Genomic DNA, 26,458 nt, shown 5'->3' on the forward strand with positions numbered 1-26,458 from the left:
ATTACAATGAGTATCCAAGACTTAAAAAATGCAATTTCGATCTTTATTCAAAATTGTTCATGCATATTCTGACTCACATTACGTGAGAATAAAATATTTCACAGAATAGATATGGTTCATTCCATTGAATATGTAAGGCATTCAATCTAATCTTTAGTTCATTTGCATTTGAATTGTTTTTCAACCCTGTTATAACAGCTTCATTCTTTCTTAACAATGGTGTTTAGTCAGTGTGTGATAATCAGTGACAGTGAGTGTTGGTCATTCAATAATTTTCCTCAATTCATTTGAAGTTTCATTTGGTCTCGCCTCTGTGTTTCATTCTTTTTTAATGAAGACCTCTCAATTTTAAGAAAAAGCCTTAATTCACACCTGGTTTCTTTTATCCATCCACAGGTTGCAGCCTGAAATTTGTTAGCTATATGCAGCATGTCTTTCAAATCTTGAAAAGAAATCTAAATCTGACAAAGAGGGGGGGGGGAGCAATATGATGCTTTTCTATTTTTTTAAAACATGTATTCTTCCAAAGCTTGATAGCATAAAACAATGATTCATCATTCAACCATATGATATAATCATTCTATAACTTTATTATAGAATGATTTTAACATATTTTGATATTGCAATGATTCAATTATTGTAGATTTGATTTTAAAAAGCAGCTGATTCTTATAAACCAGTGATTTTAGTAGAGATCACTGAATTTGCATTTTAAGCATGCAGGTTGAGCTTGTGTTTACTTTTATCATATGAACAACATTTTAATGGTGAGTAACTAATTTGTTACACAAAAAGGCAACTCATAAATAGTAAAAAAAATCTAAGTCAAACACCTTTATAAAAGTTTCACATTACCTCAGGCTCATCATCATTTTCTTCAGCTGTCTCAGCCTCATTAATGTCAGGTTCATCAGTTTCCTTTTCGCTTTCTTCTTTAAGAGGAGGTTCTGTAATTGGTTCCTAGGAGATTAAAGTTTTCATGTAAAATATAACTTCAAAACTGTTTTTTAACAACTTATCTAATTAATGTATAAATACACAAAACTTTACCAAGTAATCTAAAAGTACTGGAAAATAAAAGTTCTAAATAAGGAGCATAAAACAAAATTAAAAAAGTTTGGCACCCCTAAAATACCTAAAAGAATGTAGAATCTGTATTTTATAAAGAAACATTTTCAACTGGTTAAGAAAAAATGGAGTTAATGAACTTAAGTTCCACGATTGAGCTTAGAAAAAGTGGGCCCCGTTTAGATTTGCAACTAAAAAGACTAAAAAAAAAAAAAAAAGACTTTTTGAACTGCAACACTTTGAAAATTATTTATAGGTATTCTCAAACATCACGCAAAAATTGAATAACATAGATCAAGCAAAAATTTGAAAAATTTAATCTTTCAAACAGAAAAACAAAGTTTCAATACAGAAGGATCAGCAACAATGCTTATATCATGTTTTTACTTGGTTAAGCTGAAAGGTACACTAAATCTAAATACACTAAATTTTGTTTGATGCTAGCTAAAATAGGTGAAAAAAAGGGGAAAAAACATAAGGATAGTTGGCATGGTACGACTACTAATTAATGAGCATAAATAGGCACAGATAACAACTGTTGATACTTATCCATTATGAGGACCATGTGTTTGCACTTGCTATTCAGAGTTGTCACCAACACAAACATATTAGGATGTATACCAAGAGCATAATTTAAGTATACATGATTTATTATATATTTTATAACCATCATTAAACAGCCAGCCAATTTTTTGGGTTTAAGACTACTAATGTTCAACTCTGTAGCCTTGTAATTTTGAACCCAATACAGAAGACAAGGGAACTCTTGAATCAAGTAGTGAGAGAAATTTGCTTTCGTGGAACCCATATTTAGATTACATGGACAAGACCACTAGAACCTCCCATGGTTAACCTGACGGCAAAGGGACTCTAACCCATGATCCGTCGACCACTGAGGATATTTTATGCCAGTACTAAGGGCGGTGCAGGCAAGATGTGGATTTGAACTAACCAGCCATTGCTGGGATCCGAGCAAGGTTCACTGCATTGGAAGGCTAACGCTCTATCCTCTGAGTCATCGTCGCTCATACATGATGTATTTTCAAAATATTGATATTTAACAGTACGTTACAATATTTTTCCAATTTAACTACCATATTTTTCGGTAAAAGCGCCGCAGTGCTATCGGAAAAAAGTTTTTTTTTTTCCTACAGGCGGCACTTCCAACGAAATAATTTTCAGTAGCAAAAAAAAAATTTTCAAGGAAAGTTATTTAAGATTAAATTATTTTCTGAGAGAAAGACTAATTTTAAAAAATTCAAAACACAGTCGACGAAATATTCGCCCGTATTGCGATATGCTGCAGAACAATTGCCAATTCATAGCAAACTTTCAGCAGCAGCCTGCAAGAAAATAAATAGACGAAATAATAATTTAAAAAAAAACATCACATAAGGAGAAAATTTAAAAGGTATGCATCTTATATCCACCACCAGCTTAAAGAAAAATCGCAAGCTAGAAATCTACTTTAGCGCCTTGGCAATTGTAATTGGAGCAAACAGAAAAGGAAGTAATAGAACCCCAAATCCAGCACTCACAGGACTGACGAAATGGCAAATTTCGGATCTCTTTCGGAAATTCCAATATGACGCCCAAATATTACTATAATTCAATTACACTATTAATTTCAGAAAAACCAATAAATTTAGTCAAACTTCGATAGTAGATTATGATGAGGTGAATTTAAAACGGGACCATCTTAAAAAATTTTATTAATTAAAATAATAATCTATACAATATAATCACGAAGAAATAATTCAAGAAATAATCTGAATCCTCCGAATAAGAAATAATAGTTTCTTCCTCGGAGCGAGATCATAAAACTCGTTTTTTCTTTTAGAAACAATTTGCTTTAACAAAAGACGCTCACCCCACAAGAAAAAAAAAGCTAACAAGGAACTACAAAAAAAAGTAACAAATAATGCTAAGAAACTAACAATGAATAACAACAAAAAACAAGCTAAAAACTAATAACGATAAAAAAAAACAAGCAAACAAATAATAATAAGAAGAAGAAAAACAAGCTAACTATAAACAAAAAAACAAAAATTAACAGTTAATAACTAATAAAAGAGCGGCAAAATAAAAAATTTCTGAATCGAATTAAAAACCGCAAAAGCGATAAAATTCGTTTTGTAGTCCACTTGGTAGTTTCAATGTGAACTGGGTGTGGACAATTTATGGTCAAACAGAAGAGGGAAATGTGGGGGACAAACCAGTAAAGCACAAGCACAGCTGTCAAGATTGATTGATCATTTTTTTCCAACTTGCATTTCTTTATTTTGTTCATTGGAAATGCAGGTGTTTTTACTTTTCACTTTATCTTAAACTGCTTTAGAAACAGATGCTTCCTTTGGCACAGATTTATTATTTTTTTTCAAGCTTTTTTTTATTTTTAAAAGATAAAGTTGGATAATACTTCAACAGAATAAAATTCCAAATAAAAAGCTATACAGCTGATTTTTTTTTCTTTTTTGTCTTCTCAATAGAAATTTCTTTAAAAAAAATTTATAAATAAATAAAATTAGATCAGATTAAGTGCCCAATTTCGGGATGCCGGGTTAGGGTCCCATACTCCCCAACCCCTTTAAAAATAATTGATTCCTCCTAAACAGCTCCAGAAGAAATGACATGTGGAGGAAGCATTGTGAAAGTGAAACTTATTTCCCCTTCACTCATTCCTTCTAGAGAAATTTCTTGGGGCGCGCTTAGTTATTTCTTATTCTTGTTATTATTAGTTGTTTCGTTATTTCCTTAGTTTACAATGTTTTGTTAGTTTTCCTCAAATTGTTAACTGCAATAAATTTTTAAATCTTTTTATTTTAGAATCTTTTTTTTAATAAATTTTTCATATTATATTGTTTTACAGATTTCTGTAATCAGTCCTGAGTTAATTCAGCTGCTGAGCACATAAATATTTTTTTGCTGTTAATTATTTGCTCTTCTGTTTTTTGGCGCGATGCCAACTGGTAAGAACAACTTTATTTTATATTGTTTTGTTGCTTACTTTTTTTGCGAAAAGAGAACTTTTTTCACGTTAACTCTTTGTTAACGCATTTTAGGCTATTCTCCCCTCCCCCCAAATAATTTAGAAATTGCGTTACTTAATGTATTTTAAAATATTTTGCTGTTCAACATTCCGAATTATTTGTGGTACTTAACTTTATTTTTTAACAGGCAAGAAAGCTTCCATTTTATATCATTTTGTTGTTTTTTATTTGCTGAAAACGAAATTTTTTATTATAATTTAGAAATATGAAATGTATAAAAAAAATGTTTTTATTATTACACAGATATTCTAAATGGTAATTTAGAGGTCTCTTCTATAAGGATGCTGATATCCGTGGTGTAGCGTCATTGTGGCGATTGCGCCAGAGTGGCGCGCGCTTATTATAAATTTGTTTTTAAAAATTTCATTTTCATCGATGTGCAGCGCTTGTGACAAAGCGGCGTTTCGCCGAAAAATACGGTAATTGATATTATTTTTACACAGGTCAATACTTTCACTATTAAAAGAAAATTTGTCAAACACTAAAAATATATTCAATAATAATTATTATGTATAATATTCATGTCTTGAAAATATGTCATCAATAATGATCTTGATACTAATGTATGTACACATATTGTTATCATCAATGATTGTGATATGGTCGTATTTGATAAACCTATGTGTATTCACTGTAGCCTGTGTAAACCAGAACCTGGCATTTCTACATGTTGATGAACTTTGCTTCATGGTCCCTATAACCAATAAGTACCCAACTGTTTTTAAACACTAACATCTGGACCTTAAATTACATATAAAATAATATTGATAATCTGATATAATTGAATGAGATTGATAACCTGATATTACAAAATCTTAGATTAATAAAGTAAAACATTAACAATATTGAAAAGTTCAAAATTTATAAAATATAAGTGTTAGAAAAATAAAAAAGGGGTCACGCATGATAGATGCAAGGTCATTAATTTATAATTCTGGTAGTAAAGTGCTAGCACTGTATCATAATAGGACTAAAATGAAAGTAGTAAATCATTTAAAAATGAAACGCCTAAAAATTGCTTTGTTTAAATGTTAACTTAAGAAACAATTATTCACAAAATTTGGTTACTAAATAAATTAATCTATGGCTCCCAAAATATTCATTTGTCACAGAATATTTCGTCAATTTTTAATGAAAAAACAAAAAATAAAAACATTAAGAATATGCCTTATTCACACCAATAAACTGGGAAAAAAATTTTATTAATTTTTTTTTTCAATTAATGTAATTGAATGTTTGAAATGGATTTACTTTATCACTTTCAAAAACTGGCTTCATGATCATCCATCCAATTGAAACAAATTCCTCAAGCAGCATAAACTCTTTCATATGAAGAAAAAACTAAAGGCAAAAAACTAGATTTCATATTTTGGATAAATAAAGCTCAAAAAGACTACTGAAATAAATAATTACATACAGTAAAATATAGAAATACATAAATCTAATAAATAAGACTACAGAAATAAATAATGGTTTTAACATCTGCAAAATAAAAATCTTACAACATAGCTATCATAATTACATTTAATTATTTTGAATGCTTCAAATACTGTATGTTTTGGCATAAGCACAGTGGTGCTTACAAGAAAAATTGTTTTTGTTTTTTCTTACCTGCAATGCTTATGATGAAATAATTTCTTTTCACCCATCCCTCGGAGAAGCAACTCAGCAACGATGGGTACATATTCATTTAATTTAGTGCATCATTTTGCTCTCTTTCTCTTGATAGTTTTTAATTTTTTGCACAATGCCAACTGGTTACTATAATTCAGTTTCACATAATTTTTTTTTTTTTTTTTTTTTTACATTTTTCTCTTTAGTTGGAAAAGAAAATTTCTCTTTCCCCATATACTTTTAGAAACTTCGTGTATAGATCATGCATGATTATTCAAGTGTCCCTCATATTAAAATATTTATATGCGTGGCATCATGTCATTACACGTTTACGCTGTAGCCACATTTCTGATGACTTCCTTTATTTTACAGTTTCACTAAGGTGCAGTATTTATGATAGTGTGGATCTTCTAACGAAAAATATGACAAGGATTAAACTAACTAAAATTTTGGAAATTGGTAGAAAATCTACTTAGTACTGCTGATAACACAATATTGGCCCCCCCTTTTTTTCCAATTATTTCAAACAAACTGCTTTTCCTCGGATTGACTAAGTAGTTAAGTTATATTTCAGTAATATTGTAGCTTTTCTTATGTTAGCTTCCCGTAGTTCATTGGATTGACTAAGTTGTTAAATTAAATTTCAATAATATCAAACCATTTTTTTTATGATAGCTATTTCCAGTTCAGTTAAAATTTTTGACACAAATATAACCCAAAAGTTTTCCATGGGTTTCGGGTCTGGACTTTGATTTACCCTGGTCATTATCGTTTTCTTATCAATTAGATGTGAACATCATTTTGATTAATTTATTCAATGTTTCTTAGCAGTAACAGTTGCTCGTTACTGCTTAAATTACTCTTAATACCTTAGCAGTTAAAATAATGAATTAATAAAGGTATGTAATATGTAGATGGAAAAGAAAACAAAAAAACTTCATAAATAAAAAAAATAATTACATTAATTTTAAAATTTCAATATTTGTGAAACTCTTAATTGGATTTAATGTTTACTCATAGCCAATCTGGTATCATTTCTTAAAAAGCTGTAATGGTATAGTACTTTTTGACCAGAACAAACTAATTTAAATTAAAAAGTTTAAATCATTTTGAATGCAACCAAATATTTATTTAAGAAACTAAATTAGTAAGCAATACATTAGTTTACTATTTTTAGATGTCTCTTATTATTGAATTGCCAAGTGGTTTAAAATAATTTTAAATGAACTGCTGATGACTGATTCTAATAAATTGTAATAATTTAACTAAAATATACAAGATCAAAAATTTTGAAACAAATTCCACAATTAAGATTTCATTAATTATAATAATAAATGACCTCTCAATTCATGCTTAATTCATTTAAATTAATAGGTTAAATTAGAATAAGTTTTTGTTTGAATCTTACAACTGTCCAAAATTAAAATACATTACACAATTTCAATAGGAATTCAAAACCATGAATCACAAATTACTCTATATACACAAATATAATAAATACACCATTAATTACAAGACAGAAAATTATTTTCAGATAAATAGTCACACATGCAATAGTTAAAATTTTCTAAAATTAAAAAATTACTTTTGCTTCTTGTTCCGAAACAATTCCATCCTTATCACTGTCGAATTTCTGAAATTCCTGAATCTCTTGATAAGTAAGACTAAAAAGAAAGTAGAATTAAATTACAATCAACAGTAAGTTCAAGACTTTTCATTACTATTTGAAACATAAATAAACTTTTCAATTTAAACAAATTTCTGTGAAACTAATTGCGTTTAATGCAAAAAAGTTTTTTTGTTAAATTTAGAATACACTGAGAGGGCATTAAAAAATAAATGACTATTTTATTAAAGTTTCAAACAGAAAAACTAATTTAATTTCATACACGAAAACATGCTAAAATAATAAATATTAAGCTTAGTTAGGTATAGAATTTCAATTAATGGCAGTGTAAGAGCTGGAACCATACAAACAAAAATATAGCTGATCAAATAATGCTATAAACTAACAGTGATACAAAAATGTGGGAAAAAAGATCTCAGGGTGTAAAATGGCATCGCGCTTACATGAGAGATGGTAAGCCTTAGGAAGGTGTATTTTATAATTACATTACATATTGCCAAAAATTTATGTAACTAGTAACATGAAAACCTTCTAATGAATGTTTAACAATTGTTATATGTACTGTCTTAACCAACACAGAATTAAAACTGAGTTTGCCAATCACATAATGAAGTGGCAAAAAAAAAATCACAAACTGAAGTCACTAACTGTAAACTAAACCATAAATGTTAAAAACGGAGCATGTCAAATAGTGTGGAGAAGAGCTGGTGCTCAAAAACGTTAGTATCTCCTTCGAAAAAGGGAACACTTCTAAATAAGAGTGCACCACTGAAGATCTCAGAGGAGAAAAAGTGATAGCCCTCATCTTGAAAAAATTTCACTTTGATAAAATGATCTCACAAAAGCTATTATTCTGCTCAAGTAATGTGACTCTTTGTAAAGAAATGGCATTTTCATATTATAAAGCCACACATCTCTACAGGACCAGTAACAGGAAATTCTGTTTATCCTTTAAATACAAAATATGGGTTATCACTTTCTACTTCTGAGGTCTTGATATGAATTAATAATTTAAAACTAAATATATAGCTTATCAGTTCACTTACACTTTATCTTGATTAATATCTAACTCATTAAATGCTTCTTCTGCCTTCTTCTTTTCCTTTTCTTGATCCTTAAGCATTTCTTCCTCTTCATGTTTCTTCATTTGTTCTAAAATATTATGGTAAAAAAAAAATCAGAATTACCTTTCCTTATTTTAAAAACGATTTATTGCTTTTATTTGCATACCGATATTACACATATACAATGTTGTACACCACATTTTACAAAACATTTAAACTCTCCTTACTTTTATTTCGCTAAAGAGAATTTTTTTTATATTAAAAAATGCCTATTTCGAATGTAATTTTTAAAGAAAAATTAAAATAATTTTTGTTTTATTTTGTGAATTAATAAAGAATTTTGAACTTTTAAAGAAATTATTAAATATATGAAATGAAAAGAAAAAAATAATTACCATCCTTTGCTGTTTTATAAACATCCAGGGCAGCTTTTTCTTTTTCTTCTGCATTATTTTTTACAGCTTTAAAAAAAAAATTGCATTTTAATATAAGTTCAAAGAGTTTTAAATAATTTATCAAACTTATTAAAATATAACAAACTTTTCCCACAGCTATTAAACTTGAGTAGCATAAAACTAACTAGACTTATAATATCAAAATTATATCTTTTAAAAATTTGGAGAATAACTAAATAAATGAATATTGATAACAAAAATTAATTATACCTCTAAAGCAATTTAATACAGTTTCATGTTAAGTTTTCATCATGAATTTGTTAACAGATCACTAATAATTTAGGTTAATAGAGTAGTACTTCAATCGATCATTTCTCATAGGACCATTCATTACAACTGACAAATGCAGGTTAACATGAAGTATAAAATATCAATTTATGAAATTTATAAGAAGCGATTAAGCAATGGGCTTATTCTGCATATTTGCATGAACACAGATAATTCCTCACTGTTTCAAAGGCAAGGGCCTTCTGAAAATGTTGGAACTGAATGTGGTTCCCTTTCACCATGAGCTCAACTTCAATTTCACCGTCAGCTCAACTTCCATCTCACCATCAATGGTTGTGGTTCCATTTGATGCATTAGCATCAAATGTGATGTTTGGGACATTTTCCCAAACTGCAATAAATCTTTTTCTTTTTTTTCCTTAACATCAAGAGTTTCAGCTTTACTTCTCAAAATGAAATAAGTTTAAAAAATTTGTAACAGTCAGTAGAATTACTGCATGACAGACACAGGAGTCTGCTAGTCTCAAAAGCGATTATTAAAAGAATAGTGTTCCGGATAGAACTGTTAAAACAAGACCATACGTATGGGAAAATGAAAGATGTAGGAAAGGTAGGGAGTGGGTTACAATTTCAAATAGTAATTAATTTACAGAAAAAGGTGATTAAAAGTGATTTAAAAAAGGCAACAATACATAGCTTTTTCCTAAATTTATTAAATAAAAATAATTGGCTAAAAAAAAAAAAAAAAAAAACAGGACATAAGAAAAATTGATGTACAATTATTTATTAATTTGCCTTGAAGTAATGACTGCTGATTTTTGTTTTTCTAGCAATTATTTTGTTTCTTTCCAAGACTCTTCTTCTGTTTTTCCTAAACCTTTTCTTCAGATTTCATGGTTTTAACATCCATAAGCATAACATGAGCTAGCTTCGCTTTTTTAAAAAAAAATAATAATTTCTAAAGCTTTTTTCAAATCAATTGGTGGATTCTTCTATTAAATTTTCAGCTGCTTATTTGATTTCATTGTGTACCTTTAATTCTTAACACCCATTAGCATACCAGGAACTAGTTTAACTTTTTTCTAATAATTTTTTTCTAAAACTTTTTTTAAGCTAAGCATTAAATGTGACTGCTGATGTAAGTTTTTCTAGTAATGATTTTGTTTCTTTTCAAGGCTCTTCTTCTGCCTTTCTTAAACATTTTCTTCTGATTTCATGGCTTTAACACCCATAAGCATACCACATGCATCAATTTGAGGATTTTTCTATCAAATTTTCAGCAGCTTTTTTTTTATTTTATTGTGTATCTCCAATTCAATACCCTGCGCGTATGTAGGATTTTTTTATTATTTGAAATTTTTCTTTCGGGTCTCTTTTCGGTTTTCATGTTTCATTTCTTTTCCATTATGTTTTTATTCTTGCAATCTTCAATGCATGCTGCATACATTTCATGGGCTAGTAATCAATATTTAATCAATTTATCAGTCACTTGCACAAGTTGAAGAGAGATAAGGATCTCTTTTAAAGCATTTTTGCAATCAAAACATTCAGATGCCTTTCTGTCATTGCAGTGTTATCTTCACATAAAACACATTTTGAAACTGAAAATCTTCGCTCTATATCCACATTGTCAAATAACAGAGTGAAAGTCAATTTGTAATCTTCAGAAGTGTCTTTCTTGGAAATATAGTAATGCCAATAGGTATCAATCTTTTCATTTTCACAAAGGTCATTTTTTCATAAAAGGTCATTTTTTCATAAAAAGGTCATTTCGAAGCAATTTCTAATCATTAAGTAAAATATCTTCAAGAACGTTAAAAGGAATAATTTTAAAATGGTGACTAAAAGTGACTCAAATCTCCTCAGCCTGGTGAAACAATGGATCGAGGTTCAACATTATATAAAAAGGAGAGTAATCATTCAAAATTAATGTAGAGTTACAAGTCAGCATTGTAAATAATGCATTATTAAGGTTTATTCTATATGAAATATATTTTTCAAACTTCAAAATTAAAAAAAAAAGTATGTTCTAACTGTGCAGAAGAAATTAATATAAATCTTGAAATTTCAATATGAAAGGAAATGCAAGAATGACATCATTTCTATAGCATCATTTTAAACAAATAAATATGTTGATGGGCACTTGCTTCTACAGAATGTAATTAAATTGATTTTTTTTTTTATTTCTGCGGCAATCGCTTACATTACTAACCAATTGGAATTTTTGAATTTGTCTTATTCATAAATGCAGAACGAGGGAGCTTTTGAAGATGAGCTGCTTGGTATCTTAGCTATGTTTCTGATGAAATTGGCTTTCCCTATTCGAAAATAGGAGTTCTATGACGATTTTTGTGAAAAACGAAGTTTTCAATGGCAAGATAGGAATTAGACATGTTAAGGATAATATGAAATTTTTTGAAATGTGTGCCTGATATAATACTGAGATTATTTTTTCCTCCCTATTTAAAAATTTTAAATTGAGTTGTAATACTGACTAATTGTATTTGTGTTTTCCAAACAAAAAAAGAAGAGAAAATGAAATTTCGTAAATATACCAAATGACATAAATATGCCGATTAGCGAAAATCTTAAGAAAGTCGCAGCAACCTTCCGTGGCCTCCCATTCTGGTATTCCTGCATTTATATGCATTTGGAAAACATATCTGGGTATGTAAGAGGTATGCACAATATTTGGGTATGTTCACTGGGGCACCTCTTTTTTAGACTTACACGCTCTGTGGGGCATGCAGAAATTGACATTTTTCGAGAGCTCATGTTTCTATAAATGGATATTAATTTTAAAAAATATTATCTTATCATAAAAATTCTCTTTTAATAATTTCCAGAACACTACCATAAGTATAAAAATGGTAAAAATAGAAATATGTTCAACAAAAATCGTTGGGCGAAATTAAAAACAAATTATTATCTTTAATCTGCATACAAAAATGCAATGAGCTAATAACAATACATTAATAAATATGATTGAATGCTGAAATAAAAGGAAAATTTTACTAAAGCATAAACTAACATTAAAAAGGAAACACAAGCTAAATTCAAATTACCTTCCTTATCAACTTTTATTCTTTCTTCCTCCACTTCAACTGATTTAAGATTTTCAACTTGCAACTAAAAAAAAAGAAATTTTCATAATTGTTATTATAAACAAGAGGTTAGTTTAGTTTACCTGTTGACACAAGAGAAGGAAGCAGTTACACTGCGCCAAGCACAAATCTTATTCTAAAAGAATAGCTACAAAACCATAACACAAATTAGGATTTTTTATAGCATATTTAAACATCAAATTGTTCAATAAGTACAAACAAATATTGTTATGTTGTCATATAAATATAGAATTAACAATAATAAGACAATAAGACCTGTAAATTTGGATGCTCACTAAATCTGAATTCTAGTTTAGAACAAGAAAAAAAAGTTAAACATAAAATACAAATTATTTGAATTGCTTTATTTAACACATTTTAATTACATATAACTAAGTTTTTTTTTTCCCTTATCTAAGAGTTTTTCAGACTTTTCTTTTATGAGTAAAACTTTGTTTTTCTATATTTTAAGAAACTGAATGAAAAACACGTTTTCAAGAAAAGGTAACAGCTGAAAATGAGCCTCTTTTCACACGACTCAGAAACCAGAAATGTATCTGCAATCAAGCAGGTACTTTTCTGACAATATTCAGATTCTCACAAAATTCTTCTATGGAAAAAATCTTCTGGAAACAAGACAATGGACTAACCTGGTCTCCCTTCTCTGAAGGTTACCCATACACCATGGGCGTAACTAGCATGTTACATGTTGCGAAACTACTGAAGTCACAACTTTTTTCATAGTTAGTTGCGTAGAGAGCTACTTTTTTTTTTTTAAGTAATGAAATGACTAGTGAGATATAAAAAAAACAATAGCTTGCAGCAATACCTGACAACTACTTTTAACATTAGAAACAATGTGCAAACATAAGTAATTTATTGAACCTGATTCGTGCAAATCTTAAAAGTCTATCAGTGGCACAATGCAAATGTCCCCATGATCCAGAGTTTAAGAATGAGCAGAGAGTATGGTTATGAATGGGAAACATCAACAACCAACTATTGAAAATTTATAGCTGCTGTCCGTTTCCTTTCTTTCCCCTACTGTAAACTTCAAACAATTCTTTAGTGAAAATTGTAAAGGATATTAGGCAAATGACTTTTAATGAAATAACCCACTTATTTCTATTATTATTTTGCTTTTCTATAAAATGTTACTGATTTTATGATAATTAGCCTCAAGTACTCAAAAACATTTAGTTTCTCTAATACTGTCAGTTCTCCCATTTGTAATTTTTTCCCATTATTAAATTTTAACTTTATTTTTTCTTTTTTCATACTTAAAGACATAACATAATTCAAGAGTGAAACTTTACCTCTAATTTCTAAAATATCTCTGTTTTTAAGCAAATGATTCAATGAAGATGCAAGAAATGAAGCAAAGATACAATTCCATTTGAGCATGAATACAATTTTGTGTTTTGCAAAGATAAATCAAAAATAAAATAAAATAAATAAAAGCCATATTTAAAAGATTTATTAGATTATTTTTTATAGAATGAAATCTATTGTTAAATAGATATTTTTTTAATTTTAATTTAATTTTAATGTTTTAATTTTTTAATTTAACAATTTCTTTAATGGAACATATATTTTTTTTTGATTTACATCTAATGATTAACGTCCTTTGGTACGAATTTTGCTCATGTAACGGTTAAATTTTTGATAAGTTTTGTGGTTAAATTTGATTTTTATTTAAAAAAACATCTTTGTGATTAAACTTTTGATTTTCATTTGATAAAACTATTTTGTGATTAAATCTGCTCTTTAATAGAAGTTAAGGAGAAGTTTTGTGATTAAATCTGCTCTTTAATAGAAGTTTAATAAAAATGCAATCAATATTAGTAAATAACCTCAATAAAAATTCTCTTAAAATTTACTTCAACTCCTGGAATACAAAATATTATGTCTCTAAATATATATACAGTCAAACCCCTCTATAGTGAACACGGTTTATAGTGAACTCCCGGATATAGTGAACGAAATGTTCCCTCCCGTGCCTTGCTATATACGTGTAATGTTATTTTTTGTGGATATAGTGAACCAAAAAAGTGAGGAAGTTGGATATAATGAACTTTTTTCTCTCTTCAACTGATTTTTTTCTTAATTTTTTTTGTAATAATTTCGAAATTTCTACTTCAAAATAAATACATATACAGATTTTTTAAAACAATCTATAGAGGGGAATGTAGCGATAAGCATTTTTCTTGTTTTCTTCTTTTGTCTCCCTTTCCCATCCCTAAGCAAACCAAGCAGATGTTTCCAACTCAGGCAGATGATGCACCTGTAAGGTGTCAGTGGGATCAATATGCATTTTCTGTCAGAGGGAATGAGAAATTATTCATTATTGGTTAAAGGGTTGGACACTAATATGCGTTGATGAGGCCCTCATTTCAACTCCTTTTTGCTCTCAGTTCAGTTAAAAAAAATCCTGCAAACAAGTGTCACAAATTTAACTATGGTAAACGTAAACAGAAAACAGTAAACGTAAAACGTTCTCCATTGATGATAAAATGGGCATAATCAGAAAAATTGAAAATGGATGCAATCAAGCTGATATTTGCAGGGAATATAAGCTATCCAAATCTGCAGTTTGTAATATATGGAAAAATAGGCAATTAATAACTTCTGCTCATGAAAAAAATTTAGATGGCAGAAAAAAGTTGAGAAAAGCAGATCACAAGGATGTTGAAGAAGCATTACTGAAGTGGTTCACCAATCAGACTCACAATCTTCCAGTATCTGGACAAATGCCAATGAATTTGCTAAGCTATTTTATGTGACTACTTATATGTGCTCGAATGGCAGGCTAGACAGGCTTAAAAAGCGGAATAACAGAAATTCAGGAAAAATTATCTGAGAGTCGGGAAGTGTTTCCATATCTGATGTTGAGGATTGCTCATCATCTAAAGATTACTAATTTTTTTTATAACGCAAGATGAAGAGTAATGAAAAAAACATATTTTTTGCTACTAACTAATATTTTTTAGTCATTTATTTGAATAATATGCAATAAAAGGGAGGAGTTTGGGAACCATTAGTTAAGATGCCTGCGTAGCCCGGTGAACTCCCGGTTATAGTGAACCGAAATTTCGATCCCTTGAAGGTTCACTATAGCGGGGTTTGACTGTATTTCTCGCTAAAACCAATTTTTGCCTATTCAAAAAAAGCTTAATGTAATGATGATCCCCTTCACACATCTGCCTGTTTTCAGTACTTGTAGCTATATTCAAAATGTTATAAAACTCAGAGGAATGCTCTGCATGAACAAGTTTTTTTTTTCTTTTCTTTTTTTTTGCGTGGCCAACTTTTTATTTTTGATTTAAAAAAAATTTCAGAGAAAGCAGAGACAAGTTACCTGAAAGGCTAATCAAATCGTTAAAAAAAATCATCATACTTGGCAAGGTAGCCCAATATGAGGATTTCTCTATAACGACTTCAGATTTATCTTTGATTTCCAATTCTTTACATTAATTGCAAGAAAATCAGACTCCATTGAGTCAACCCATCTCAACCTCGGCCTTCCCAGCTTTCTTGTTCCAGTGGGTTTAAAAAGTAGCATCTTTTTTATTGCATTGTCATCACTCATTCGAATCACAAGGGCCATCCAATTCATTCCATTTATTTTCATGCACTTAATAATATCTGGTTGTTTATAAATCTTGTACAGTTCAAAGTTAAACCTCCTTCTCCAATTATTGTTTTCATTTACAGCACCAAGTATACTCCGCAAAACATTTCTCTCAAATATTGTGGCACAATTTTCCTCTAGTTTTGTCATTGTCCAAGTCTCATTATCGTATGTCAAGACTGGTCTGACAAGAGTTTTGTTGATTAAGAACTTTGTTTTTCTAGAAAGAAACCTAGATTTAAGAAATCTTCTCAGCCTATAGACAGCCCTATTTGCCAGATAGAGTCGTTATTTTATTTCAGGAGTCATTCTGTTGTCAATGGTAGTAATTGACCCTAAGTAAGTAAAACTCCTTACTGTTTCAAATCTATAAGAATTTATTTCAAGAGAGGGTTCTGGGACTTTGATTCTTGAGAATAACATATATTTTGTTTTCTCTACATTTATGACTAAGTCCATTTGCCTCGCAGCCACCTCAAGAGCAAGAAATGCCTCTTTCATGACAGGAAGGGAACAAGCAATTAGATCAATATCATCAGCATATGCAAGCAGTTGTACTGATCTAGTAAAAATGTGATCACTGGTATTGATGTTTGAATCACGAAAAACTCTCTCAAGTGCAATATTAAAAAGAAGACAGAAGAGAGAATCTCCCTGTCAAACACCTGTAAATATGTCGAGATTTTCTGACAGAAACCCCAGAAACTTGATCTTACACTTCGTATCTTTCAATGTAAGTCTCGTCAATTTAATAAGTTTTGAAGTTATTTTGAAAGTATTCATTGTTTTAAAAAGATAATTTCTATTGATACTATCAAAAGCAGCCTTGAAAACAGTAAAAAGATTATGTGTTTCAATGTTAAATTCCATTGACTTCTCTAAAATCTAGCGGAGACAAAATATCTGATCTTTAGTTGATTTTGCAGCACGGAATCCACGTTGATATTTTCCTATTTGTGAATCAACGAATGGTAACAGCCTGAGAAATAAAATTCTAGATAGAATGTTATAAGTTATACAAAGCAGACTAAAGCCACAATAGTTGGCACAGGTCATAGGATCTCCTTTCTTGTGAATTGAATACAAAATGCTAATATTCCAATCCGTTGGCATAATCTCAGAGTGCCAGATGTCAGTAATAAGTTCAGATAAATTTCTCAACACGGTAGGTTTACAATTTTTTAGTAGTTCTGCTGAAATAAGATCATATCCCAAAGCCTTTTTATTCTTTACATTTATAATTGCAGCCGTGATCTCTTCAATAGTTGGAGCCTCAACTTCTATACAAAAAGTAAAGGAAGAGTTGAATTTAATGAATTGTTATGGTACTGTGGAAAATAAATGGAAATGTATAAAAGACAGTATTTGTAATGCTACCAATACCGTGATTAGTAAAGTAACTATGAAACAGGTTAAGGATTGGTATGATATTGATTGTGCCATTGCTAATGATAAAAAGATGTTGCATATTAACATACATATGATGCAAGCAAACACAAGAAATAGTGTAGAGAAGTACCATAGATGCAGAAAAGAGGTGAAGAAACTCTTTAGGCAAAAGAAAAGTCTTTAATGAAGAACTGTTTAAAGATGTTGAACAACTGAAATCCATTAATGAATGCAGAGCATTCTGTCAGAAAATTAACCGCAGCCGATTGGACTATAAACAGACCTGTAGTCTACACAAAAACAAATTTTGTTAAATTATTACTGATAAACAAGACATTTTAAAATGATGGTATTTTAAGGAACTTTTTAATGAAAATTGTGAGGATGTTGAATTAATTGCACCTGAATCCAGCAATGACATAGAAGTTGAGGTGTTAAAAAAAAAATAGTTTAAAGTAACAAATTCTCATGTAAACATAGATATTTCTTAATTTTTCACATTTAAATAAATCAATTTATTATTTGAAACCCTTTTTCATTAATTTTTTTCATTTGTTAAATTTTTTTAACATGATTTTTTGAACATGAGTATATTGAATTAACTAAGAAAAATTCCTTTTTAAAAAACAGTTCAGTAGTGACAACATTGCAAAAGTAGTTTGAAGTCACTACATTTAAGAAAAGTAGTTAACAGAATTTTTAGCAAAGTACATGGTTGTAATTAGCTTAGAAACAAAGAAAATGTTTTTCCAAACACTGAGCATATACCAAAACACCTTTCATAATTTTAAGCAATTGATAGTGCACTATGTGAGCTTTTATAGTCTTGCATTATTTTTGATACTATTTCCATGCTTTAAAAATTATTCCCGACTGAAAGTCCAAAAAAAAAAGAAAATTGCAGAATTGTTCGCAAAAAGACTACATTCTAATATATTTATAACAATGTACCAAACAAAATGTTCCATTTTGCTGGATAAATCTGTAATCTTATTAAACATGCGCTCGTTGTAAGTGGGTTTTACTGCATTGAAGCAGAAATTATGATTTTACATAGAAGAAAAAATTCTTCTATTAACATTCCTACTTCTTTTCTATTGCTTTATTTTACATCAGAGCTCTTATTCTCTCAAGGAATTTTAAGTAGACTCATTTCAATTAAAATACATTGCAGTTATCTCTTTAATTTTCATATTAATAAAATTGAATTTTAATTCACAAAATAGATTTTGTAGAATCTACGCATCTAGTAGTTTAATATATAAACTTAAAGTTATATATTACTTTATCTTTAAGAGAACACAGGCATAATTATTTATTATATAGAATATTAAAAACTCTTTTTATTAAAATGTGTTTTTAAAGGAAACTTTGCAATTGTAGAGCTTTTATTAACTTATAGTAAAATATAATTAGTATTAAACATATTTCGGTAATAAAAGGTATTTTTTAACACATATTCTTCTCAACATTTTAAATACATGAAAATTATATATGCAGCCTCATAGTGGGGCAAAAAAAAATCAGGACATTTTTCTGGAGTGGTATACATATATCAAACCCTTGTAGCAGAATTTACAGAATCATAACCTTCAAATACTAATTACAAATTTCACTATTTTATTTAAATATCAGCATTTTTGAAAATTAAATCATGAGATATTATATTATTTTGAAATAGATCCCCTATAATGAACATTTTTACACTAACATTTCTTGCTGACCATATATTTTAAATAGTCAGCGTTATATTTTACTATACATATTTTAATCTAGTAACTTATAAAAAAAGGTTGTTTGAACAAAATTTGCCAATATAAAAAAATGGAAATAAAATTAGCTTTTGCATAAATTGGAATTGCTCAATTATTTCTTAATCCAGACATTTAACTGTAAAAAAAATTTGCAAACACTCGATAGTAACACTTCATTTAAAATGAAATTTAATTTAAAGCAAAATTTATTTATTATTCTGTTTAACTAGTTCTGTTTATAATCTTAATGACTAAATACTTGATAACTTAATGCATAGTAAATAAGATATCAATTTAAAATAACAATAAGTAGAAATGTTCACTAAATTATTTTTTGACATTAAACATCAATATTTCTGAAAATGAAATTTGACAACCCCTGTTACATGATGCTTTTACCAACTAGAATTTAAAATGAATAGTGTTTAATAAAATATATACAGAACACTTTTTAACTTACTTTATTATTTTCTTTTAATTGCTTTCCTTGAGCACTATACTGTTGCCAAAGAGCAAAACCTTGCTCAAAAAGTTCCCTTTGCTTGAGTTGTTCCTCCTTTGCTTGTCGTCCAAGTTCACTGGAAAAAAATTTCAATTAATATTCAGTAAAAATAGGTAATTAGGTGGAAAAGCTTGTCTCATCAAAAGTATGTTATAAGTAATAGAAATATGCATCTATAAAAATACTAATTTTTACCTTTTAAGATAATATATTTTAATATTATAAAATATAAAATAATGATAATAATGAAAAGACTCAATACTAAAAGTATTGATAAACTGGGCACTAATAAAGGGTTTTTAACATCAAAAAAAAAAAAAAAAATAGAAAACATGTTCCACTTCCTATCAAGTAAAAGGTATAATGTAACATAACTAATAATAAGCAGTTCTCATAGTAATACTAAGAAAACTCAAAGCAGTTCTCATAGTAATACTAAGAAAACTCAAAGCAGTTCTCATAGTAATATTATGAAAATGTGATGTTTTAAAACAAATCTAATAATATTTGAAATATATATATTGCCAACAATGTATAATTCCATTGTTTCATTTCTCTTTTTAAGATTAAATATTTAGTACTAGATCTTTTTCAATTGTAACTGTTAGTTGTTTTTCATCTTCAAATATATTTAAATGTATTTTAGACCTTATATGAAGTAATGCAAAAAAAAATATCATTGGGGTTTGCTATTAAGATAAAAAATCCTTTTATAGAGTCTTCTCTCTATAGCTTTAAATGCTTAACATTTCACACTGAATTTTTAAAAGAAAAAAAAAACATTTTGTTTTTGTGGAAAGTAGTGGTTTTATGGAATTTTATGCTAATCATTTCACTAAAAGTTCAGGTGAAAAGATTCACTTGAAATCATAAAAACATAAACTTTAAACCACAAAATTTCAAGTTCAAACAACACCATGATTGCTATCTAATATACTATAGGCAAAGTGCGGATAGGAAGTTTCTTAAATATTTAGCGTCTGTTCAGATACATGCCATCTGTTTAAATACAAAGGAATAAAGATAGCAAAAACAATTACTGAAATTTGTATCTCTTAGAAAATTTTAGATTTCGTTACGCCTCAATCCCTTTTTTGTTTTTAAAAAGAGTCATATTTATACTTAAGCTTTAAACATAATTGATTATATAATTTGCACGCAATTTTATGTACAGGGTGATTCAGAATTTTAGTTCGGAAATCAACATGCAGGCTATTAATATGACAACAAACAAGAATATAGGTACATTTGGTTGCAAATGAAATATAGATATGCAACACGTCTATAAAGTAAGAAACTGAAAGATATGAGACAGGTTACCAATAATAATTTATTAAAGAAATAAAAAACAATAGACATTTTTGGCAAAAAGAATGTTCGAAAGTAGGTGTTCAACTGCTGAAACAGATACACCCAAAATACACTTTTCGTCACTTCAGCCTGGCCAGTTTTTAACATATCTAGAGCCCTCTTCACAAACAGAAATTGTTCCAGACTATATATTCTTACTCAATTCTTGCTTGTTCAGGGTTCCCACTCAATTTCAGAAAAAAAAAAATCCTTGACTTCAGGTATACAAGGTAAATTTCAATAAAAATTGAGATCATATTTTCATCAGGAAACTTTGAGTCTTATTCGTAATGTGAAATATTAGATTTTCTGTGTAAAATAATATTAAATGAGGAAAGGAACATTTCTGTTTGACTAAAATGAGAACCTCTAACAACAAATAATTGTAATAGATTTACAAAGAATTGTAATAGATTAATTATTTAACTTTAATCACAATAACTGATTACAGTTGCTGACAATTTTAAGACTGGTTATTTTCCAGGAATGATATAGGAATATTCCAAGTTTTTGTAAAAAAATTAAATCCTTCCCTGACAATTCCAGGTTTTCCCTGTTCTCCCTGACCCGTGGGAACCCTGATCCTGAATCACGCTGCTGAGAAATTAATTGAAAATCACACAAAGTCAAAATTTTTATAAGCCAGTTAACAACTTTTGAAAGATTTAAATCCCATCAGTTTGTAACAGAACTTTTAAGATCAATTCATTACTAAGCTAGAGAAAAATAAAAGAAATAAGCTAGAGTTTAAGACAGACAAGTGTATATATGTGAATATTATCAATTCTTCTGAGAAGTAATGATGAAGAAGTACTTACATACAAATGTTTATACAGTCTGCTGTACTATTGAATTCATCACTCCCATCACAGCAGTCTAATTGTATCACAAAAAAAAAACAAAAAAAACATTAGATCTGACAAACATAAATGCAACAAGATTTAGAGTAAGTTAATAAATTTAAGCATGCTAATAAAAGGAAGACCATTTTTTTTTTTTTTTTAACTTTTTCCCCAAATCTAACGAAAAAAATTTATAAAATTTTTTTCTTATTCTAAATATTTGCAGTTAATTTCACTTAAGTTATTTTTACATGATTTATGTTTGTTTTTAATGATTTTTAAATATTTATAATTTAGAAAACATACTTTTTAACTAAAGAAAAAGTATGCAGAATTGCATAAATCATTTTTCTATTCACATGTCTATTTTATGTTTATATAAAAGCTTTAGGGAATGAAAGAGTTTTAGAACCGAAAGAAATGGAATAAATTAGGAAAATCCAATCAAAGTTTCATTTTTCTTATGAATTATAACAGTAATATTAAATATAATTTTGATTACATACAGTTCACATTTCTTCAAAATAGCAGGTTTCTTACGCAAAGTTGTAATAGTAGGAAAAATCTAAATAATGAGTTTTGCGAGAATTATACTTCGCTGTAACAAAGAAAATAAATTGATAATTCAATAAAATTATTCAAAAACTCCTACGCCTTGAAAAATTGTTCTGAAGTAAAAAGTGATATTTTTTTATATATTTTAAACATTATGTTTTTAATAAAATAGCAAGTGATAATGCTAATTTTTGATAGATATTAAGTATGGAATATGACATCTAGAAGTGGAGTAACATATTTCAACTTGTATCAAATGCATTTATTTGTTCATCAATGCACATATCTTTTCACTTAATTCATTTTTAATTAAAATTTAGTTAAATTGACGGCAACAATTCAATCGAAACGCCATGTTTTTCAACTAAGAAGTTTCATACAAATTTAACTATAAGATTAAAAGTTAAAGACTAAATAAAAATATAAAGATTAAATGCCAAAATATGAATTTACGCATGACAAACAAAATGTGATAGGAAAGATATAAAGAAAAATTTTAGATTTTTAAAAACAAAAAATCTCTTAATTTAACAAAAATTAATAAAGAAAAGGATATTTCTTTTCATAAATTTAATTTTAAGTTTTCAAAATAATTAAATATTTTTCCTCACAACTTTTTTTGATTATAACATAGAAAATTACTATGTGCATTTAAATATATATAAATATATATTGTCAAGAAAATTGACTATATTAATTGTTAGATTAGAAACAATATAATTTGTTCCATGTTTACAACAAAATACTAGATTATATTGAACTTTTTCCCCCAGAAAAGTATGTTTATATCCTATTTAACAATAGAGATAAAAAGCTATAATACAATTTGGATTTTATTTCTACCAATTAAAAAATTACATTTGTAATAACTTTATATCTGGAAAATCTTGAAGTGTCACATCATCACACATGTTTTTTGAAAGTGGAAAGTGATAATTATAACAACAAAAAAAACTTTTTTAAAAATTACTGCTTTTAGGAAGATTTAATTTATATTAAACTAGAGATAATTAAAAACATTTTAATTCTCAGTTATTTGAGAGTATTGCATTCAATGTATACATTAAAATTAAATATAAAACACACTATACATTAAAAAAGGATATTTTAACATCAAAACACTAACAGCTCTTGTTTCACAGTAATTTATGAATTACTTACCACAAATGTTATCATTTACTCTTGATGATGGTATATCTGAAGAAATATGCCCTGAATTAATACAATGGAAGAGGGCATTAGAACACGCTGGTGTACCTTAAAACAAAACATTCAAAAACTTTTGAACAATAAGAAAGACAGTTTGTTACACAAATTTATTAGTGGTAAACAATAAAAAACAGTAATGAGGAGAATTTTTTGTTAACAAATCAAGACAAAAGAAATATGAGTAATAAAAAACTAAAAGAAACATATATAAATTTTAACAATGAAAAAAAGATAAGCAAATAAATATATATAATTTTCAAAATTATCTAAATATTTGGTTAAGGGTTGATAGCTCTCAAAAAAGTATTTTAGTAAAATAATCTTATTGTTAACATCAGAAATAATAGTTGAACCTAAGTAGAAGAAAATAATTTATATTAAATAAAGCATAATAACATTAAAAAATTAAATTATTGAGAAATAAACTTAAATGATTAACAGTCATTAAAAGATAAACTTTTTAAAATACGTAACAGACTCTAAAAGCTCCCAGTCACAGAACTGACCAAATGAAAACTGAATATGTATGTTACTTATAAGTAAAACATTTCTAAGAAAAACAATTTTTCCCCTTTCATGCTAACTTTAAACATTTTAAAAATTGAATTTTGTTTAATAAAACAGTTTCCAAGTATAATTAAGCTTCGTGAACTTATCTTAGTTAAAACTTTTGATATCCCTGTGTACATCAAATTATGTATGTAATACATTATCTAATACTATTTATAAACGTAGTTATTTATGAGTATAGTTACTCTCCAAAAGAGAATACAAACTCCAATCGAAATTTTCAGTAATGACTAAAAAAAATATCCTAAAATTAATATTTTTCAATAGTTTTATTTAATGAATAACTGAAATAAAAATTAATGAAAAAACTTTTTTTTCTGTCAAAAAATCCTTTTTGGTCTTGATTTTGGCAATTGTCTAAAATCAAAAATTTTGGTGTAAGGATAATTATTAGATATTACAAGCATAAACATGAAGTACTTATTAACATACATATACACAAGTGATCAATCATGATGAATTATTTTGACATTAAATAAACTCTTTTTTTTCTTCACAATTCTTGAATAAAAGAGCATGTATGTTAAAAATAATAACAATAAAAATATATTAACTGAATAATGGAAACTGGTGAAAACTAGAAACACGATAAAAACTAGTATTCATGTCAAAAATCAGTTTTTGACATTAAACAGTCAACCCTGATTAGTTTAAAATAGTTTGGAAATATATTAAACAATAAATTCTTAAAACATTCTTACTCTGAGAATATTATATTTTTCTGTATAGTCATGAAAACATTATAGTCATTTCCATATAATATGGAAGATTAATATGTTAATTATTTCCTGTAATAAACAATTCCTGTCAACTTTACAAAATTGATTCTCAATAATAACTTACCAGGCTCATCGGATCCATCTTCACAATCACAATAATCATCATTTACAAACTGAAATGGAATGCTATTTGATCCATCTATGCACCTAAAGTCTTGATCAGGATTGTAGAACAATTTTTCTATTTAAAAAAATAAATACATAAATAAGAAGCACTGCTAACAAAATTAAAAATTCTTTAAACATATCCAGAAAAAAAATTGACTATTTTCTAATAAAAACAATGTTGCAATCAAATATACAATTATTACTACAAATAAATAAAAAAGATATTACAAACAAAAAGTTAGAAAAAAAAGGAAAAATAAAAAGGCACTGATGTAATAAAAAAGCACTTTCTCTATATAATACATATTCCTTAGATATTTGGGGAAAGCTATTAAAAAAGCCAACCGTGCATTACCCAATATCTCCAAGAAAATGTTGTACTGTTCTGCGCATACTCTGTAACCTTACTACCAAAACAAAAGAAATAGCCTAGTAACAAAGTTTCTGATGAAACAAAAGAACTTGAAATAATTTTCTACTCATCTGATAAACTTTCTTACCAGACTTCTGGTAGAGCTGATTGCACATGATAGTCAGAGAAAATAGACAGAAAGTCCACAAGTCAAATCTGCACCTTGATGGAAGTATATCAAGCAGGGGTCTGTCCAGGCCGAATTTACTACCGTTTAGCGGTACCTTCACAAATTCAACTTTAGGAAAAACGGTAGTTTCACAAATTCAATTTTTTAAAAACGGTAGTTTCACAGAATACTTTTTCTTAAAATTTCATTTTTGTATCCCTTAAGAAACGATAAATCCATATTTTTGTGTTGATTTTTTAATATAATTTTTAATTTTTCACAAATTACGTCTAAATTTTCACAAAATAGGTACCTGTCAGAAAAACCTAGACAGATCCCTGTCAAGTATCAAAGCAGATGCATTCAAACATAAAAATTGGCAAATCTAAGTTTGCTGTTCTAAGATCTATCTATATTTTATGCGTAGGTAAAACACTATATAAAATGTGTATGTGCTATTCACGAAAATGTGAATTTACTATTAAAAATCAGTCGTTTGCCTAATAATTACATAGAATTACTAAATATCGCGACTTGCGACAATCAACTTTTTATATTATAACCGTCGTTGAACAGCCAACCCAAATTTGAGTTTGCGGCTGTGAGTGTTTAACTCTGCAGTCTTATAATTTTTAACCTAATTCAAAAAACAAGAGAACTCTCAATCAATACCCCCAGAGGTGTTGATTTGTTTTGGAAACTTGGAAGACTTTGTGACTCGACATATTTAATGTACATCAGTCATCATTTAAAACACTAGGATTCTTTTGAAGTTGCAATCTATAGATTTGCAAGTGCAAAAAGTTCTAGGAAAAAATTGGGTATTTATTTTTGTTGCCCAAATAACTGAAACTGAGAAAGAAACAAACAATGCACTTATTTTTTTTAAACAGGGTCTGGTAAAATAAAAACTTTCAAATATATCTACAAAGATGTAGCACAGGTTTCAATTATAGCAGTGCTACCAACTCCAACTTTAAATAACCAAAGAGCCACTTTTAACAGTGAAATTTCCCTTTAACTTTTTGTCAAATTTGTA

The 26,458-nt window shown here is 28.1% G+C and overlaps 1 protein-coding gene across 1 annotated transcript in view; it reads right to left on the bottom strand.

Moving 5' to 3' along the window:
- Positions 1-26,458, bottom strand: part of LOC107450194 (glucosidase 2 subunit beta) — a 49,433-nt gene that overhangs the window by 19,185 nt on the left and 3,790 nt on the right. Inside the window, exons 2-11 of the mRNA XM_016065942.5 lie at positions 24,855-24,971; positions 23,394-23,489; positions 21,654-21,711; positions 19,444-19,561; positions 12,171-12,234; positions 8,819-8,884; positions 8,406-8,511; positions 7,318-7,396; positions 5,370-5,459; positions 856-960 (exon numbers count right to left, since the gene is read on the bottom strand). Coding sequence (XP_015921428.2) covers positions 856-960; positions 5,370-5,459; positions 7,318-7,396; positions 8,406-8,511; positions 8,819-8,884; positions 12,171-12,234; positions 19,444-19,561; positions 21,654-21,711; positions 23,394-23,489; positions 24,855-24,971 — 899 coding nt within the window. The remainder of the gene's footprint in view (positions 1-855; positions 961-5,369; positions 5,460-7,317; positions 7,397-8,405; positions 8,512-8,818; positions 8,885-12,170; positions 12,235-19,443; positions 19,562-21,653; positions 21,712-23,393; positions 23,490-24,854; positions 24,972-26,458) is intronic.

Source organism: Parasteatoda tepidariorum, chromosome 12 (assembly GCF_982258835.1).
Source record: "Parasteatoda tepidariorum strain Cologne lab strain chromosome 12, Ptep-v5.0, whole genome shotgun sequence".
Classification (NCBI taxonomy): domain Eukaryota; kingdom Metazoa; phylum Arthropoda; class Arachnida; order Araneae; family Theridiidae; genus Parasteatoda; species Parasteatoda tepidariorum.